The 17,881-nt window shown below is 51.2% G+C and overlaps 1 protein-coding gene and 1 non-coding gene across 3 annotated transcripts in view; one reads left to right on the top strand and one right to left on the bottom strand.

The window, feature by feature from the left end:
* LASP1 (LIM and SH3 protein 1) overlaps positions 1 to 16,147 on the bottom strand; it is a 57,858-nt gene extending 41,711 nt beyond the window's left edge. Inside the window, exons 1-3 of one of the 2 annotated variants that reach the window (XM_060203588.1) lie at positions 15,884 to 16,147; positions 12,620 to 12,646; positions 5,753 to 5,847 (exon numbers count right to left, since the gene is read on the bottom strand). In XM_060203588.1, the coding sequence (XP_060059571.1) occupies positions 5,753 to 5,847; positions 12,620 to 12,646; positions 15,884 to 15,952 (191 nt within the window). In that variant the 5' untranslated portion in view covers positions 15,953 to 16,147. The remainder of the gene's footprint in view (positions 1 to 5,752; positions 5,848 to 12,619; positions 12,647 to 15,883) is intronic. The other variant, XM_007530928.3, reaches the window with a different exon arrangement.
* A 932-nt stretch (positions 16,148 to 17,079) lies between these two features.
* TRNAC-GCA (transfer RNA cysteine (anticodon GCA)) lies at positions 17,080 to 17,151 on the top strand. Its single transcript has one exon. It is a non-coding gene; the product is annotated as a tRNA-Cys (tRNA).
* The last annotated feature ends 730 nt before the right edge of the window (positions 17,152 to 17,881 follow it).

Below are 17,881 nucleotides of genomic sequence, written 5' to 3' on the forward strand. Positions count from 1 at the left end.
AATGAGCAGCTGAGGCCCCTGCTACTTACAGTCACTTCCAGAACTTACATCTTAGTCCTAAGAAAGCACTGACTGGGCTGGATGGTGGTGTACTCAGTAGAGCACATCTGTCAGAATGTACAGGACCCAAGTTCAAGCCTCTGGTCCCCACCTGCAAGGTGGCAGCTTCACAAAGCAGTAAAGCAGGTCTGCAGGTGTGTGTGTGTGTGTGTGTGTGTGTGTGTGTGTGTCTCCCCTTCCCCACCTCCTGTATCCCACCCTCCCCTCTATTTCTCTCTGTATATATATGGAAGAGGAAAAATAAAATGAAGGAGGAGGGAGAGGAGGTGCTGAGGGAAAAGGACAGTTTTGCTCTCTCCTGACTTTCCCTTGTCAAAAATCCCAGCTCTGGGAATAGCCAGAGATGGCAGGAGGGAGAGGCACCCTCATACCATCTCACCGGGTAGGTCTGTGTCCCTGGCAAAAAGACAGGAGTCACCTGCTTCCATGAGCCTTGAGAGGGAGATGCTACTGAGGATACCAGGCCTGGGATACAGAGAGACTGAGCTGGGAGTCAGGGCCAAGCTCTAGCTTGGAAACTCCAAGATTTGAGCACCTGAATGTCACTGAAGGAAGAAGCCATGGTAGAAAAGAAACAAGGAGGAGTCAGGCGGCAGTGCAGTGGGTTAAGCACACATGGTGCAAAGCGCAAGGACTGGTTTAAGAATCCCGGTTCGAGCCCCTGGCTCCCCACCTGTAGGGAGGTCACTTCACGGGCAGTGAAACCCGTCTGCAGGTGTCTCTATTTCTCTCCCCATCTTTCCATCCTCTCTCTATTTCTCTCTGTCCTATTCAACAACGACAGCAATAACTACAATAATAATAACAACGATGAGGCGGGTTATGCAAACAGGCTCTCAAGCCTGAGGCTCCATCAAGTGCCAGGTTCAATTCCCCGCACCACCATAAGCCAGAGCTGAGCAGTGCTCTGGTAAAAAAATAAAATAAAAACAAGAAATTAAAATAAGTTATATAAAAAAATAATAATAACAACAATAAACAACAAGGGCAACGGGGGGGGGGGGGGATAGCCTCCAGGAGCAGTGGATTCATAGTGCAGGCAGAGCCCCAGCAATAACCCTGGAGGCAAAAAAGGAAAAAGAATGGAAACAAGAGGGAGCCATGGGTGATAAGCCCTCACAATGAGCACAGCCCTAGTTCAAGCTCTAGGGCTGACCACAAGAGAGCACCAGGGAAAGCTCTGATGCTATTCTCACTCTCACTCTCACACACTCCCTCACTATCTTTCATTTAGGACCCCAGTTGAGCCCCCAACACCCACCTGCAGAGGGGAGTCGGCGGTCCTTGTGCTTTGCGCCATGTGCACTACCGCCCGCCCCCAAGACGTCACTGTGTACATGCTGCCAGGGGTTCAACTTGGGACCTCATGGTTGAGAATCCAATGTATTATCCACTGTGCCACCTCCCGGACCACTCTCTCCCTATCATCCCTTTCCCTCTCAATTTCTGGCTGTCTTTATCTAATATATAGATAAAGGTAATACCAAAAAAACCAAAACTTTTTAATTAAAAAAAAAAAGTGTGAGACCCAGACAGGTCCAGAGGGTGCTCCCTGCAGACAGGCCCAACATCTGGTTCACTTCGGAATCCCCCAGGCAGGCTGGCAGACCCAGAGCAAAGGCTCAGTAGCTGCTGCCTGAGGACTGACTGCTATAGCAGCTTGGGGTGACAAGTCATCCAGGCTCTGCCACAGGGCAGCAGCATTGGCAGGGCAGGGCAGGGCAGGATCTAGGGCTGGGGCAAACTGCTTCTCTAGCTGGGGGCCAAGAGAGAGATAGGAAGGGGCCTCTGTCTGGGGAAGGCAGAAGTAGTATCCAGGGAGGGGTGCTTCATCTTCAGCCTCCTTTGGAGTCCACCAACTACTGCAAGAGCACCCCACCCCCTACTTGCAAGTAAGCTGGGACTTTGGCAAGAGTCAGAAATTTCAGAGAAAACAAGGACAAGCCTCTTGATTTCTTTCTCCAACTCCCAATGCTCATCCAATTCTAGGCTACTGGAGTTCTGGGAAGAAACCTAATGAAGCTTCAACCCCGCCACCTACCAGTTCTGGGGCTCAACCAGACTTCTGCCCAGAAGGCAGAAGCTCAAAAGCTGCCCCTCAAGGTGCCCAGAATCTAGCCTGAAGTTGACTGTGAATCAAGAGGTTAACTGCCCCAGCAATGGGCTCTGCTGAACCCCACCCCATTCCCCAAAGCGGGAGGAAGTGGCAGAGAATCAGGACTTGTGTGAGCCCTTAAGAATTCAAAGAATGTCCCATTTCCCCTGGGGGTGGGGGGGCTGGGGCTGGGAGGGGCTGGCATGAGGGATAAAGGACTAGTAGAAGCTACTAAAAGACAAGGGGCAGAAGTCAGGACTGATCTGTGACTCTTCCCCCTTCTACACAGGCAAGCTGTCCAGGGCCCCAATTCACTCTTCTTGGGTGTGAGACTGTATCAGAAATGTTTCCCCAGCACAGGCTAGAACAGAACAGCCCACTAAGTAAATGCCTGACGAGGATCAAACTCATCAGAAGACGAGACTGTGGTCTGAAGCTGGGGGACTCAGGGAAGGAACCTTTCCAAGGCATTAAAACCCCCATTCGCTTTGTAGCCAAGTCCCAAATGTTCCCTTGGGGCAACTCCAGCTGCAAAAAGCCTCCTGATGAACATTAAAAGGAAAATAAAAGTGAACTCAAGTCAGATGCTGAATCCTTTTGAATGTTGATCTTGGCCCTTACTTGAAGTGACTCAAATATCTGGGCTACCCCACCCCACCCCAAAGCCCCACCTGGGTAGGAGCTGTGAAGTGCAGCAAGAGTTGTAGGCCTGCACTGAGTTGACCCAGGCCACATACAAGGTCACGCTAGAAACAAAGGCTACTATACTCCCTAGGAACTGACAGGACAGGATGGGGCCCCCTCCTCCACCCAATACTCCCCAGCTCCACATAGCAGGCCAGGCTAAAGGTCCAGTGCAAAAGGAACAGAGCCCTAGCTACCTGCACCAGAAAAGACAGGAAAGTCTCAGAAATCTTTCTCACCAGGTAAGGATGGGGTCTGCCCTGTGTCAAGCCACCCCCTTCTGCTGTCCCTGCTTCTCAAAAGGTAAGCACAGGGCCGGGTGGTGGTGTACCTGGTTGAGTGTTAATGTTACAATGCACAATGACCCAAGTTCAAGCCCCTGATCCCCACCTGCAAGGGAAAAGCTTTCTGAATGATGAAGCAGTGTTGCAGGTGTCTCTCTGATTTTCCTTCTCTATTACCCCCCTTCCCTCTTGATTTCTGATGATCTTTATCCAATAAATAAATAAAGATAATAATTTTTTTGTCTCTAGGGTTATTGCTGGGGCTCAGTGCTTGCACCACTAATCCACTGCACCTGGAGGCTATTTTTTTTCCCCTTTTATTGCTCTTGTTGTATTTTTATCTTTGTTGTGGTTATTATTGTTGTTGTTGGGTAGGACAGAGAGAAATGGATAGAGAGGAGGGGAAGACAGGAGAGGGGGAGAGAAAGATAAGACATCGGCAGACCTGCTTCACCACTTGTAAAGTGACTCCCCTGAAGGTGGGAAGCCAGGGACTCAAACAGGGATCCTTAAGCCAGTCCTTGCACTCTGTGCCACCTGCGCTTAACCAGCTGCGTTGCCGCCCAATCCCCAGTAAAAAAGTTTTTTTTTAAATATTTATTTATTTTCCCTTTTGTTGCCCTTGTTGTTTTTTATTGTTATAGTTATTATTGCTGCTGTTGTTGTCATCGTTGTTGGATAGGACAGAGAGAAAACGAGAGAGGAGGGGAAGACAGAGAGGAGAGAGAAAGATAGACACCTGCAGACCTGCTTCACCGCCCATGAAGCGACTCCCCTGCAGGTGGGGCGACGGGCTCGAACCGGGATCCTTACACCGGTCCTTGTGCTCTGTGCCATGTGCACTTAACCTGCCGCACTACCACCCGACTCCCAGTAAAAAAGTTTTTAAGGATTTTTTTTTTAATTTTTTTATATCTATTTATTCCCTCTTATTGCCCTTGTTGTTTCATTATGGTAGTTATTATTGATGTCATTGTTGGATAGGACAGAGAAAAATGGAGAGAGGAGGGGAAGACAGAGAGGAGGAGAGAAAGACAGACACCTGCAGACCTGCTTCACCGCCTATGAAGTGACTCCCCTGCAGGTGGGGAGCTGGGGGCTCGAACCGGGATCCTTGCACTTGCGCCACCTACACTTAACCCACTGCGCTACCGCCCGACTCCCTTTAAGGATTTAAAAAAAAAAAAAAACAGGAAAGGCTGTGACCATGAGCCCCCAACTTCCCCCTCTTTTGGGAGTTGAGAGGAGAGTATCAGCTGCTGTTATGGAGAGAAGAGTGAGTGAGGGTGGAACAAAGATGACAGGCAGTAACTGGCTGGGTCATGTCTTCTAGAAAGATCCCTCTGGTCCCTCTCCAACATCAGACTGCAATTTGAGAATGGGAAGGAAATGCCATACATGAAAGGTGGTGCAGTGGATTAAGTGCTGGGTCTTCAAAGTATGAGGTACTGAGTTTGATCATCAGCATCACATGTGCTAGAGATATGCTGTAGTGTCTCTCTCATAAGTAAATCTAAAAGTAAAAAAAAATAAATAAAAAGAGGAGGAGGAAAGGAAAGAAGAGAAAATTAAAGGAAAGTAAGCACTTGCTTTACTGCCCAGGGACTGGGTCTGAACCAGTCTCACTAGTTCTGTACTTTTTGTTTGCCTCCAGGGTTATTGCTGGGGCTTGGTGCCTACACTTCTAATCCACTGCTCCTGGAGGCCATTTTTTTCCCCTTTTGTTGCCCTTATTGTTTATCATTATTGTTATTGTTGTTGTTGGACAGACAGAAATCGAGAGAGACGGGGAGACAAGAGAAGGGGAGAAAGATAAGATACCTGCAGACCTGCTTTACCGCTGGTGAAGCGAGCCCCCCCCCCCCCCGCAGGTGGGGAGTTGAGGACTTAAACCAGGATCCTTATGCTGGTCCTTGCGCTTCGCGCCATGTGTGCTTAACCCGCTGCGCTACCGCCGGACCCCCAGTTCTGTGCTCTTGGGAACATTCTTTCTCTTCCCAAAGCCTTAGCTTCCTTCTCTGTAAAGTAGGACTGGTAATAGCCCTATCTCTGGGGCCGGGTGGTGGCACACCTGGTTGAGCGCACATGTTACAGTGCACAAGGACCCAGGCTCAAGCCCCCGGTCCCCACTTGTAAGGGGAAAGCTTTGCGAGTGGTGAAGCAGGGCTGCAGGTGTCTCTCTGTCTCTCTCCCTTCCTACCATCACCTTTCCCACTCAATTTATGGCTGTCTCTACCCAATCAATAAATAAATAAAGATTTTTTTTAAAAAAAATCTTTCTCAAAAAAAAAAAAAAAAGTCCTATCTTCACCCACCTGGGGTGAAAACTAAGTGTGAAACTATAAAGTGTCGGGGCAGGGGAGATAGCATAATGGTTATGCAAACAGACTCTCAGGCTCCTAAGTCCCAGGTTCAATCCCCCGCACCACTGCACCACTATAAGCCAGAGCTGAGCAGTGCTCTGGTGTTAAAAAAAAAAAAAATTAAAAAAAAAACAAAAAACAACTATGAAGTGTGGATGTGTGCAGCCATGTCACCTGCAGGTACTGGAAGAGAAGGAGGAGTTAGGGAGGAAGTCATGGACCTGCCCAGGTCCCCGCCTCAGCCCCTGGCCCCAGGCAGGACTCACGCATTGCAGTAGGGCTTCTTCTCATAGCCCTTGTAGTTCTTCATGTTGAGCGTCATCTTGCAGGTCTCGCAATGGAAGCATGCTTTATGCCAGAACTGGGGACAGAGGGAGAAAAGAGGATACTCATGAGACCCCAGCAGTCAAGGAAAGGGCACTCAGGGCCTAGGAAAAAGCACTCCATCCCAGGGACTCCAGCCCAAGCCTGTGCAGAGAACAGTCACCCGAAGGAGGGGACATCTGAGGTTATGGGCTCTGAGGCTGATGAGTGTCGTGCCCCTCCTCTTCCCCACATTCCACCAGGCAGACCTTTGAGCTGTCAGGAAAGGATAATGGCAGATTGGGACAGGTGAGTGGGGGAAGTGGTGACAGCAGCCACCAAAGGTCAGCTCCACCCCTCCCCACTCCTGCTGCCTGAGACTAGACAGGCCGCACTGCTCATAGGGTTGTTAAGAAGCACTGCTAAAATCCATGCAGCCCAGCCTCCTACCTGGGCCAGAACCCAGCCCCACCAGGAGTCACCGGTGAGGCTCCCGCTTTGACACCCCCACTTTCTGTGGGCCCCCCATCAGGAAGTTACCTCAGCCCAGGATTTAGACACCATTCCCTGAAGGCTTTACCCTTCCCCCACTCCTCTTAGGAGAGCATCCAGCAGCTTGTCCCTCCTCCTTGGGGCAAGTGGGTCCCCTTCCCTAAGATGGGGATCAAAGTTCTACCTTGACAGCTATGTGACCTTGGCCAGGGCCTCAGGAGCCACCTCTAGTCCGAAGAAAGGAAATAGAAATTTCTTTTTTAATTAATTAATTTATTTAATAAATTTTGTTGTCCTTGATTTATTGTTGTAGTTATTGTTGTTACTGACATCATCATTGTTGGATAGGACAGAAAGAAATTGAGAGAGGAGGGAAAGACAGAGAGGGGGAGAGAAAGATAGACACCTGCAGACCTGCCTCACCGCCTGTGAAGCGACTCCCCTGCAGGTGGGGAGCCAGGGGCTCGAACCGGGATCCTTAAGCCAGTCCTTGTACTTTGCGCCACCTGCTTAGCTTAACCCCTGCGCTACCACCCGACTCCCAGAAATAGAAATTTCTATCCCTTTTGAAAGTGTTGAGGATTAAATCCCCTGCAAGACTCTCAGCAGAGCACCTGGCACCTCTAGGTCCCCAGGCATTGGGTGCTGGGTGAGGCAAGGTATGACTCTGTCGTAGGGGTTCCACGGTTCCCACTTTAGGTGTGTGTGTACAGGCAGGGCTCAACTATGCCCAACCGCTGCTACAATGAGAATGAGTAACAAGTGAGGTTCCAGCACAGCTAAGGAACCAGGGATGAAGAAGAGACGCAAGAAAAGAAGGGGAAGAAGGGAAGGGTGATGGCACAGTAGAAGTGGCCACACCCTGAGACATGTGGATGCTCAGGTAACCCCATGCAGAAGGGTGAGAGATCTGCAACAGGACATGGCCCAGGATGGACACCCAGCAAGTGTCCAGCAACCAAAAGCCAGGGAAGGGCCCAGAGATACTCTGGAAGGTACCCAATCCACCAGGCTGGTTCTCAGTCATCTGTCAAGAATTTCCTCCATGACTTTTCCAGATGTGTTTCCCAGCCAAGGGGTGTCCCTGGGACCCTTTGGAGGAAGGAGCAGTGGGGGAGGAAGGGGAGAGGATGGGATACTACTCCCCCACTGTGGCTGGTGTCCACAAGGTCCTTCTCCCAGGGCATTTGCCTTGTCGAGGAGACAGGAAGGAATCCCCACTGGTAGAACAGTGGGCAAAGTAATCTAAGAGCCGCTCTTCTGGGAGGGAGGCCAACTATGAGTCTGGAAGCAGAAGCATGGCCCCCAACCCAGTGGGGCTTATCCAAGAGTCCAGACCAGGCTCCTCTGAGGACAAACCCCCAACACATACAACCCATGGGAAAACTTGAACACTAGCACTAGCTCCCAAAAGCAGCAGCCCCATCACTCCCGATGCCTGGGAGGCCCTGGCAGAGGGCCGCAGCCCCGTCACCACCCAGTCTGCTGGTCTCAGCTTGCTAGGCTGCACATGCCCCTGCTTGGGCCCCCGCCTCCCCCTCACCTCCATAGGGCTTGCCAGGAAAAACATTCTCTGGAATCCAGACCATGACCCACTTTCACACATATCCACAGGAATCTGCACTGTCCCAGGCCTGGGGCTCTCCAAAGGTTGCCTCATGATCAGCTTGGGGGAGGAGTATACAGACCAGGCTGGACCAATGCTTACTCCAGGGGTCCAAAAGGCCCCTCCTGGCTGTCATTTGGAAGAAATGAGGCAGCAGCCACTTCCACCAGTAACTCTTCCCACCTCACCCTCAGAGAACCTTTGCACTCAACGAAGGCACATTAGAGTCCAGGGCGGTTCTTTCTCTCCCCCTCTCTGTCTCCCCCTCCTCTCTCAATTTCTCTCTGTCCTATCCAACAACAATGACAGCAATAACAATAATAATAGTAACAACAATGATAAACAATAAGGGCAACAAAAGGGAAAAAAAATAGCCTCCAGGAGCAGTGGATTCGTGGTGCAGGCACCGAGCCCCAGCAATTACCCTGGTAGCAAAAAAATAAATAATAATAAAAGAACCCAGGGTGGTGACCTGTTCCTGTATATGCCACTCAGAAAAGGAATATAGTGGTCCGGGAGGTGGCACAGTGGCTAAGGCATTAGACTCTCAAGCATGAGGTCCTGAGTTCGATCCCCGGCAGCACATGTACCAGAGTGATGGCTGGTTCTTTCTCTCCTCCTATCTTTCTCATGAATAAATAAATTCTTAAAAAAAAAAAAAAAAGAAAGAAAAGAAAAGGAATATAAAGAAAAAAGAGCAGGGGGACAGCAGAGCGCATGTGTCCAAGCATAAGATCCTGGGTTCAAACCCCAGCACCACATGGGGCACCACACAGTGAAGAAACTCCATGGATGACTGAATTGTTTTTTTTTTTTTTTTTTTTTTGCTACCGCCCGACCCCCATCTGGTATCTTTTTTTTTAATTTTTTTTATTTAAGAAAGGATTAATTAACAAAACCATAGGGTAGGAGGGGTACAACTCCACACAATTCCCACCGCCCAATCTCCATATCCCACCCCCTCCCCCGATAGCTTTCCCATTCTCTATCCCTCTGGGAGCATGGACCCAGGGTCATTGTGGGTTGCAGAAGGTAGAAGGTCTGGCTTCTGTAATTGCTTCCTCGCTGAACATGGGCGTTGACTGGTCGGTCCATACTCCCAGTCTGCCTCTCTCTTTCCCTAGTAGGATGGGTCTCTGGGGAAGCTGAGCTCCAGGACACATTGGTGGTGGATGACTGAATTGTGCTGAGGTGTTGTCCTCTCTATCTAAAAGGTAAGTCTTTAATTAAAGAAAAAGGAAAAAGTGGAGGCCTAGGAGGCAGTGCAGTGGTTTGAGCACTGGACTTGGAAGCATGACACTCCAACAAAGCTCAAATCCCAGCATCACGTGTCAAAATGATACTGTGTTCTTGTTCTCTCTCAGTTTATGAAAGACATGGGGGGTGAGGAGGCAGGTGGTGGTGCACTTTGTTGAGCGCATGGGTTACAATGGGCAAGGACCCAGGTTCGAGCCCCCAGTTCCCAACTGCAGGGGGAAAGCTTTGCAAGTGGTGAAGCAGGGCTGCAGGTGTCTATATGTCTCTCTCTCCCTATCTTCCCCCTCCATCTCGATTTCTGGCTGTCTCTATCCAATCAATAAATTAAAAAAAAAAGATTAAGGAAAAATTTTAAAGTATTAAAAAGTTGTTTTTTAACGAAGGGGGGGGGCAGGTGGTGCTGCCCCTGGTTAAGCACATGCACTACAGTGCATATGGAACCAGGTTCAAGCTGCTGGTCCCCACCTTCAGGAGTGGTGAAGTAGAGCTGCGGGTGTCTCTGTCTCTCTCCCTCTCTATCTCTCTCTCCTCTCTAATTTCTCTCAATCTCTATCCAATAATAAATTTTAAAAAAAATTGTATTATCTTTATTTATTTATTGGGTAGAGACAGCCAGAAATCAAAAGGTGGGGAGCCAGGGTCTCAAACTGGGATCCCTGTGCGGGTCCTTGCGTTTTGTACTATGTATATTTAACCCACTGTGCCACCACCCACCCCTCCCTTTTCTTTTCTTTTTTTTTTTTTTATTATCTTTATTTATTGGAGACAGCCAGAAATTGAGAGGAAGGGAGATAGAGAGAGACACCTGCAGCATTGCTTCACCACTCGCAAAGCTTTCCCCCAGCAGGTGGGGACCGGGGGCTCGAACCCAGGTCCTTGTGCACCGTAATATGTACTCTCAACCAGGTACACCACCACCCAGCCCCCTTTTCTTTTTTCTTTTCTTTCTTTCTTTATTATTGGACATAGACAGAGAGAAATTGAGGGGAGGGGAAGACAGGGAGAAAAGGAAAGAGAGACACCTGCAGCCCTGCTACAGCCCTTGTGAAGCTTTCCCCCTGCAGGTGTGGACCAGGGGCTTGAACCTGGGTCCTTGTACACTGTAATGTGAGCATTTAACCAGGCACACTACCACCTGGCCCCCATCAATATCTTCTAATGAATGAATGAATGAAAAAGTTGGCCCAGGAGTTGCATTCACAAAAAGAAAAGAGTGAACTGAACTATATGGCTTCAGGGTAACAAGTGAACTCAATTACCACATCTGTAAGGGAGCTAGAGCTACAGACCCGCAGAGATGCTGCAGCTTTAGATGTGGTGCAGGCTCCTGGGTACACAATCCAGCAGCTCCTGACACGGTCTTATCTCGGCAGTCGGGCAGCTGGGGTGGTGGGTTTTTCTGTTTTATTTTGTTGTTTTGCTGAATCCGCAAGCAAGCTACTAACAGGCTCTGTGGCCCAAGTTTGCACTGGAGACTCAAGATGAGAGAGACCCCAGCCCTGTGTCAGTCAGTCAGATCTGATGAAGGACAGTTGAGGAACTAAGTTAACTAACACAAACTCCCAACTTCCCTGGGGCTGCCTCCTCCCCCTGGCTCCCTAAAGCTCAGTGCTAGAGTACTGGTTTCCTCTTTCTTAGAGGCCTCAGGTAAGATTTCAGAGAAGCATTCCCGAGCTTTAGGATTCAGGTACAAAGTGCACCTCTAAGCATGCAACTCTAATCCTTCCCCCAGGGGCCAGGTGGTGGCACACCTGGTTGAGCGCACATGTTACAATATGCAAAGACCCAGGTTAGAGTCCCTGGTCCCCACCTGCAGGTGGAAAGCTTCACGAGTGGTGAAGCAGGTCTGCAGGTGTCTATCTTTCTCTCCCCCTCTGTCTTCCCCTCCTCTCTTCATTTCTCTCTGTCCTATCAACAATGACATCAATAACAACTATAATAACTACAACAAGGGCAACAAAAGGGAATAAGTAAATATAAAAAAAATTTTTTTAATTAATCCATCCCCTGCCCTAAGGTCCACCACCTCCCTAATCAAAGGGCGGGGGGGGGGGCACAGAGCAAGGAGAAGAAAAAGAAAAATCTGGGAGTCAGGGCGGTAGTGCAGTGGTTAAGCACACATGGGGAGGCACAAGGACCTGCGTAAGAATCCTGGTTTGAGTGGTCAGGAAGGTGGCGAAGTGGTGAACCTTTGGACTCTCAAGCATGAGGTCCTGAGTTCAATCCCCGGCAGCACATGTGCCAGAGTGATGTCTGGTTCTTTCTCTCTCCTCCTATCTTTCTCATAAATAAATAAATAAATAAAATCTTTTAAAAACAAACAAACAAAAAAAAAGAATCCTAGTTTGAGCCCCCGGCTCCCCACCAGCAGGGACGTCGCTTCACAGACAGTGAAGCAGGTCTGCAGGTATCTGTCTTTCTCTCCCCCTCTCTGTCTTCCCCTCCTCCTCTCCATTTCTCTGTCCTATCCAACAACGACATCAATAACAACAACAATAATAACTACAACAATAAAACAACAAGGGCAACAAAAGGGAAAATATTAAAAAAAAAAAAAAAAAAAAGGAAAAGAAAAAGAAAAGAAAAACCCAGTCACCAGCCCTCTGGTATCTGATAAGAGCCCCTCAGCCCACCACCTAGGCCCACTGCCCTCAACTCTCCCTTGCCTGTATTTCCAAAGCTGCCATCCATGTGTGGAGCAGGCTCCTGGGTCACATCCTCCCACGTTGGGGCAAGGCTAGGCCTATCCCTATCTCCGCAGATGGGAGAAGCTACTGCTCACAGTTCCCAGAGAGGGAGAATCTTCAGGTCACTGTATCCTACACAATTTGGCTGCCCAGGGATGGCCATGACTCACAGGAGGAGCATTAGACCTTCCCTTACTTGTAGTCGCCCAGGGTTACAGTTTCTCCCTCTGCCTGGTCCTCTGCCAGCCCCACCCCCCAGCACAGTTCACCAGCCTAGCTCAGCCAGCCACCTGGGCTCTGATGAAACCTTGGCTGCCGGTCCACAACTTTGGGGGTTGGGGAGGGAAGTATTATTCCTACTGTCCCAGCGCCCTAGAAGATCCTACAGCATTCCACAGGTTGGGGTCAGAATGGGACTGGCCACACGGGGCACTGATGAGATCCCAGACTTTTCTGCAAACACACCTAGCAGAAGAGTTGAACAAAGAACTTCAGATGTAAAATTCAGCTCTGGCTTGAGGGAATAGACCGCATGGCTTGTGTGAGCCTTCATTCATGGGGTTCATAATTTATTGTAGGAATAGCATCTGCTTTGCAAAGGCTGAGTCTAACAGCTATTGGTAGCTACTAGAAATAGATGGTGGGCGGGGATAGATAACATAATGGTTATGCAAAGACTCTCATGCCTGAGGCCCCAAAGTCCCAGGATCAATTCCCCCTGTAGTATCACCAGAAGTCAGAGCTGAGCAGTGCTCTGGTTAAAAAAAAAAAGAGAGATGGTCACAAACCTGATCAGAGGGTACTCTCAGCTTCAGCTAGGAAAAATAGAGATTGGAGGGGTCAAGCAGTGGCCCACCAGGTTAAGCACACATAATATATAGCACAAGGATCCCGGTTCGAGCAGGCAGCTCCCCACCTGCGGGGGGGGGGGGGTGTCACTTCACAAGTGGTGGAGCAGGTCTGCAGGTGTCTCTCCCCCATTCTGTCTCTCCCTCCCCTCTCAATTACTCTGTCCTAAATAAAAATGAAGTGACCGCCAGGAGCAGTGGATTCCTAGTTCCGGCACCAAACCCCAGAGATAACCCTGGAGGCATAAAAAGAAAAAGAAAGAACTGATTAAGCCACCAGCCTCCTTATACCTTGCTCCCTCTTCCCTTCAGGGGTGTATGTATGTATGTGCGAGCATGTGTGTGCCCATGTGTATGTGTGTTTGTGAGTACCAGAGATACCCCCCCCATTAGGAGGTCTGGGGTAACTAAAGAAGTCCACCACTCCTCATCTTCTACCATTTCTAAATGTCTAAATGTTTGCACTTCTCCAACGCAAACTTGGGCCACAGAGGCTGTTAGTAGCTTGCTTGTGTTTTCAAAGGCCCAGGAAAGGGAAGAGGGCTACAGCAAGAGTTTTGACAGCACAGGTCTCCCAGACTTGAATGCTTCCCAGCAGGGCTGAAACCAAACTTTTCACCTCTGAAAATGTGGAGGGAACAGGGCAGACAGGTGGAACCAAGATGGAGCCCCTCCCTACCCCCAGGCCCTGTGCAAGCCTTTCAGAGTGCTTAGCACAAAGTAGGTGCTCAACAAATATCTACTGACTGAGTGAGCAAATGAGGTCACCCTGTGTCTCCCCCAATTCTAATCAAAGAAATCCTCTAGGGAAGTCAATCTGGGCCTCCTTTCCCAAACAGTGTCATCAGCAATATGTATTTATTCAGCATGCAGAGCACGCTGGGCACTGCAGGCTGGGGGCAGGGTGGCTGCCAGAGGTGAACAGCCTTTACCTACCTCCTTAGGAGATAAGGTGCAGGAAGAAGGAAAGGAAAACCTTGTGCTCTGGGTCACACTATGGGGCTACGTACAAAGGGAATCCACAGTGAGGTAGGTGGGTGAGTCGAATCTGGCTCCTCCAGGAAGAAGGAAGCCCTAGGAAGTTAGCAGTGTGATCTGTGGGGCTGAGTGCTCCACTCTCGCAGGTCTTAGTCCTCTGGGCACTGGCTCCCCAGGTCCAGGGGCCTGTCTACTGCCTGAAGGGGGCAGATACCTGGATATTTCAGGCCTCCTGCTCAGTGCAAGAGGTGAGGTATCCCCCAGGGACAGCTCCAAAAAGAGGACAGCCACCAGCTCTCACTTCCCAGGACAACGTGAATGTCCCCTTCTAGCTCAGCAATAGAACAGGACACCTATAAAGATCCCTGCCTGCCACAAACACACACAGAGAGACAGAGTGTGTGTGTGTGTGTGTGTGTGTTAGAGAGAGACAGACAGAGAGAAAGAGAGACAGAGACATACCACCAAGGGTCTTTACAAGGGAAGTCATGAATGGGGCTGAACAGAGTACCCCAGAATAGTGGTCAGCACTTTAGTGCATCTCCAAGGAAATGCATCATCATACCCATCTCACAGCAGTAAATACTGAGGCCTGGAGTCACTCAGCGCTAGTGGGAGAAGACCTGTCACCAAGACCAAGTCCCCCACTTCCCAGACTAGCCATCTCTCCATATAATGTTTCTGTCTTATATGGGTGAAAGGGCCCTCAGTCTCGTCCCAGAGTAGAAGACAAAACCCATACCAACAGAGAAGGGCAGATGCCTCAGTGTGGAGAAACAGTGCCTTCCCGAAGCTGGTACAGTATCTGGGAAGATGAGCGTCCACACCCCTTAGGCCAACATACAACAGCCCTATAGGCCTACAGTTGCAAGTTCAAATGTATTTCAAAACCCTAGAACCCCACCCCTTCATCCTGACTCAGGAGTCAAAGGTCACTGAGGAAGATCCAACCCCAGGAGGGAAAAGACAAAAGACATCCAACCATCTGCCCCTTCTTTCCCAAAGAAAACCTGGCTGCAGGTGGGCAACCAAGTTAGCCCGAACGCTTTGCACCCCTCTTCTACCCTGTGCCCCCACCCCTGCCAGTTCAACCACATAAGGAGGGAATATTGAGTCTGGGGCTAGCTCGGGAGGTGGGTGAAAGGCACGATGAGGAGGCCTCTCTTCTAGACTTTCGAGGGGAAGCAGAGGGAGGCAAATTCTGCCTAAGGCCCTTAAAAATCTTAAAAAGAGGGCCGAATTCCACCCCCAAACTGCTGGAAACACCCAGTTTTACTCTCCACCACCCTCCAAAAGTATAATGGCAACCAGATGAACGAATACGGCATGAGGGGGAGGGGGAGTTCCCACGCGGAAGGGCTTCCAAAAAGAGTGAATTTTCCGAAGGCCACCTTCTCCTCCGCCCCACACACCTCCCCCTTCCCTTGCCTTCCCCAGAACTCGACCAACCCCACCCTCTGAAAGGGAAATCTGCTTTGAAAAGTTAGCTCTTTGTTCTGCAAGCCGGTCTCGGGCTCCGAGCACAATTTCAGGAGCTCTCTAGCACTGGAGCACCCTCACACCCACACAACTCAGGCACCGGACCCCGTCCGGCCCGGCCTGGGCAGCCCAGCTCTGGAGTTGGCTATTCATTTGGGGTGGGGGTTGGGAAGCCGGTGAAGAGGTCTGCTGGTGCAAGAACCTACAGGGTTTCCGGTGGCCCAAAAAATAAAATAGGGAGGAGGGTCTCGCAGCGGGGGCCCGGTCCTTAACCGATGCCCAGTTCAAATGCACCACTCGCCGCTGGGAGCCCCGGCCCTCCAGTCCCGGGCGGGTGAGGAAGGGCAGCTACTCGCGTCGGGGGCCCCGGAGCTGCCCCGCCCCCCGGCCCCTTCCCCCCCAGCGCCGCTTCCGCCTACTTGGCGCTCGGCGCCGCGGCGAGAGGGAGCGGCAGCCGCCTTGCACTCCCCGGCTCCTGGGGGGCGGGCCGGCACCCCTCAGCCCCGGGGCCTGGCTCCCTCCCCACAACCCGGAGCACACCCCACTCTCCTCCAAGCGCGGCTGCCTGGCGCCCGTGCACTCCTCGCCTGGGCTCTCCAGGTCCCCCGCCGGGGTCTGTCCCCGGACCCCATCGCCATCCTCCCGGGATCGGAGGAGCGAGGCGACCCCGACCGGCCGCCCTGTTCTCCGCCGGTGTGCAGCGCGGCTCCGGGATTGCAAAGGCGCGCCCGCGGCGCCGGGGCTCACCTTGTCCAGGCAGTTCACCTTCTCCGTGGGGTACACGATCTTGCCGCACCGGGCGCAGTTGGGATTCATAGTGGCGGCAGAGGCCGGGGCGGGGACGCCCGAGCTCGCGCGCCTTCGGTCCCCGGAGCCAGCGGGCGAGAGACGAGCGGGCCGCGGGAGCGAGCGACCACGGCTGGAGCTGAGGAACTGGCCTCCGCCTCCGCCCTCCTTCCCCTAATAAACAGCGCGGGGAGGAGGGGCTGCTCCGGGGCGGGGACGAGCTGCGGGCAGGGGCTCGGGCGCGCGCGGCCAGGCGCGGCCCCGGGGACGTGCGCTGAGCTGGGGAGGCCTCTGGGCTCAGCGCTGGCCGGGAGGTGCGCGCCAAGCTGTGTCCCCGGCCGCCGGGCGCCGCGCGGCTCCGCATCCCCCGAGCCTTACTGAGGCCTGCCCCGGGCCAGACGCGGACAGCGGGCTTAGCCCTTGTCCGCTCCCGCACTGTGTGTGTGTGTGTGTGTGTGTGTGTGTGTGTGTGCGCCGGAGACACCCTCTCCTGGTGTGTGTGTGTGTGTGTGTGTGTGCCGGAGACACCCTCTCCTGGTGTGTGTGTGTGTGTGTGTGTGTGTGTGTGTGTGTGTGTGTGTGTGCCGGAGACACCCTCTCCTGGTGTGTGTGTGTGTGTGTGTGTGTGTGTGTGTGTGTGCCGGAGACACCCTCTCCTGGTGTGTGTGTACCGGAGACACCCTCTCCTGGGGTGTGTGTGTGTGTGTGTGTGCCGGAGACACCCTCTCCTGGGGTGTGTGTGTGTGTGTGTGTGCCGGAGACACCCTCTCCTGGGGTGTGTGTGTGTGTGTGTGTGTGTGTGTGTGTGTGTGTAGAGGCTTTATCGTCCTGATCTGCCGATCAAAGTTGGGGACTTTCTACCTGCCACGACCTGCGGAGCCTTCTGCCCCGCCCCTCAGCCGCCCTTTCCCCACACATCCTTTTCCACTCGCAGGGCGGAACCGGTTCCTCTCTCCTAGCCGCCGGGTCTGCAACCCAGGGCAACTCAGGGCAACTCTCGCGCCCCCTCCCCCATCACACACACACACGGCTCCCTGAATCCAGGCACCTCCTGCTTTCTGCAGATCTTCCTGCCCTGCACCATTGATTTTTCCTTATCTTCATTCCCCACCCTTAGTGTAGCAATCTCAATACTTGGAAGACCAGGGAACCGATATGGGGGTATAGCTCAGTGGTAGAGCATTTGACTGCAGATCAAGAGGTCCCTGGTTCAAATCCGGGTGCCCCCTTCGTGATGTTTTCCTGCACAACTCTTACGTTTTTAACTCCTAGGTTAAAAAATAAAATAAAAAAGGGTTTCTGCACCACCATGAGCCAGAACTGATCAGTGATCTGGTTAAAAAAAAAAGAAAGAAAGAAAACAGGGGGAAAACATATTCTTAAGTCTTTCTCATCTTCCAAATGAAACAGAAAAATCAGTTACAAAAGCAGTGCTTTCCTATTAATGTCTGTCTCCTTGGCAGCCCTAGAAGTCAGGCAATTCGATGCACGGGGTTCAGAGAACAGGTTAGCTTTTGGTTTCTAAAGGCTTTGGGATGGTTCAAGAGAGGGAAACACATGGTCATTCTCCAGCTTCTACTTCCTTAATTACCAGCCTGTGCTCACCCTTCTCTATGGCTCTGGACTCAAGCAGAGTGAAAGCACTTCAAGCATTTTAAACCGTAGGTACATACCATAAAGCTCATTTTAATTGAAAAGAAATAATAAAGTTATAGCCTGATGAAGAGACATACACTAATGCAGTGATTGCCAATCTTGAACTTATATGAAGATTACTTGGAAGACTTGGTAAAACACCCCTAATTTCTGTAGGCCTGGGATGAGACACACATCACAAATTTGGTTTTTTTGTTTGTTTTGTCAAAGCACTACTCAACTCTGCCTTGTAGAAGTGCAGGAAATTAAACCCGGGAGCCTCGGGCATGAGAGTCTGTTCACAGAGTCTTTATTTATTTATTT

Source organism: Erinaceus europaeus, chromosome 12, assembly GCF_950295315.1.
Source record: "Erinaceus europaeus chromosome 12, mEriEur2.1, whole genome shotgun sequence".
In the NCBI taxonomy this organism is placed as follows: Eukaryota; Metazoa; Chordata; class Mammalia; order Eulipotyphla; family Erinaceidae; genus Erinaceus; species Erinaceus europaeus.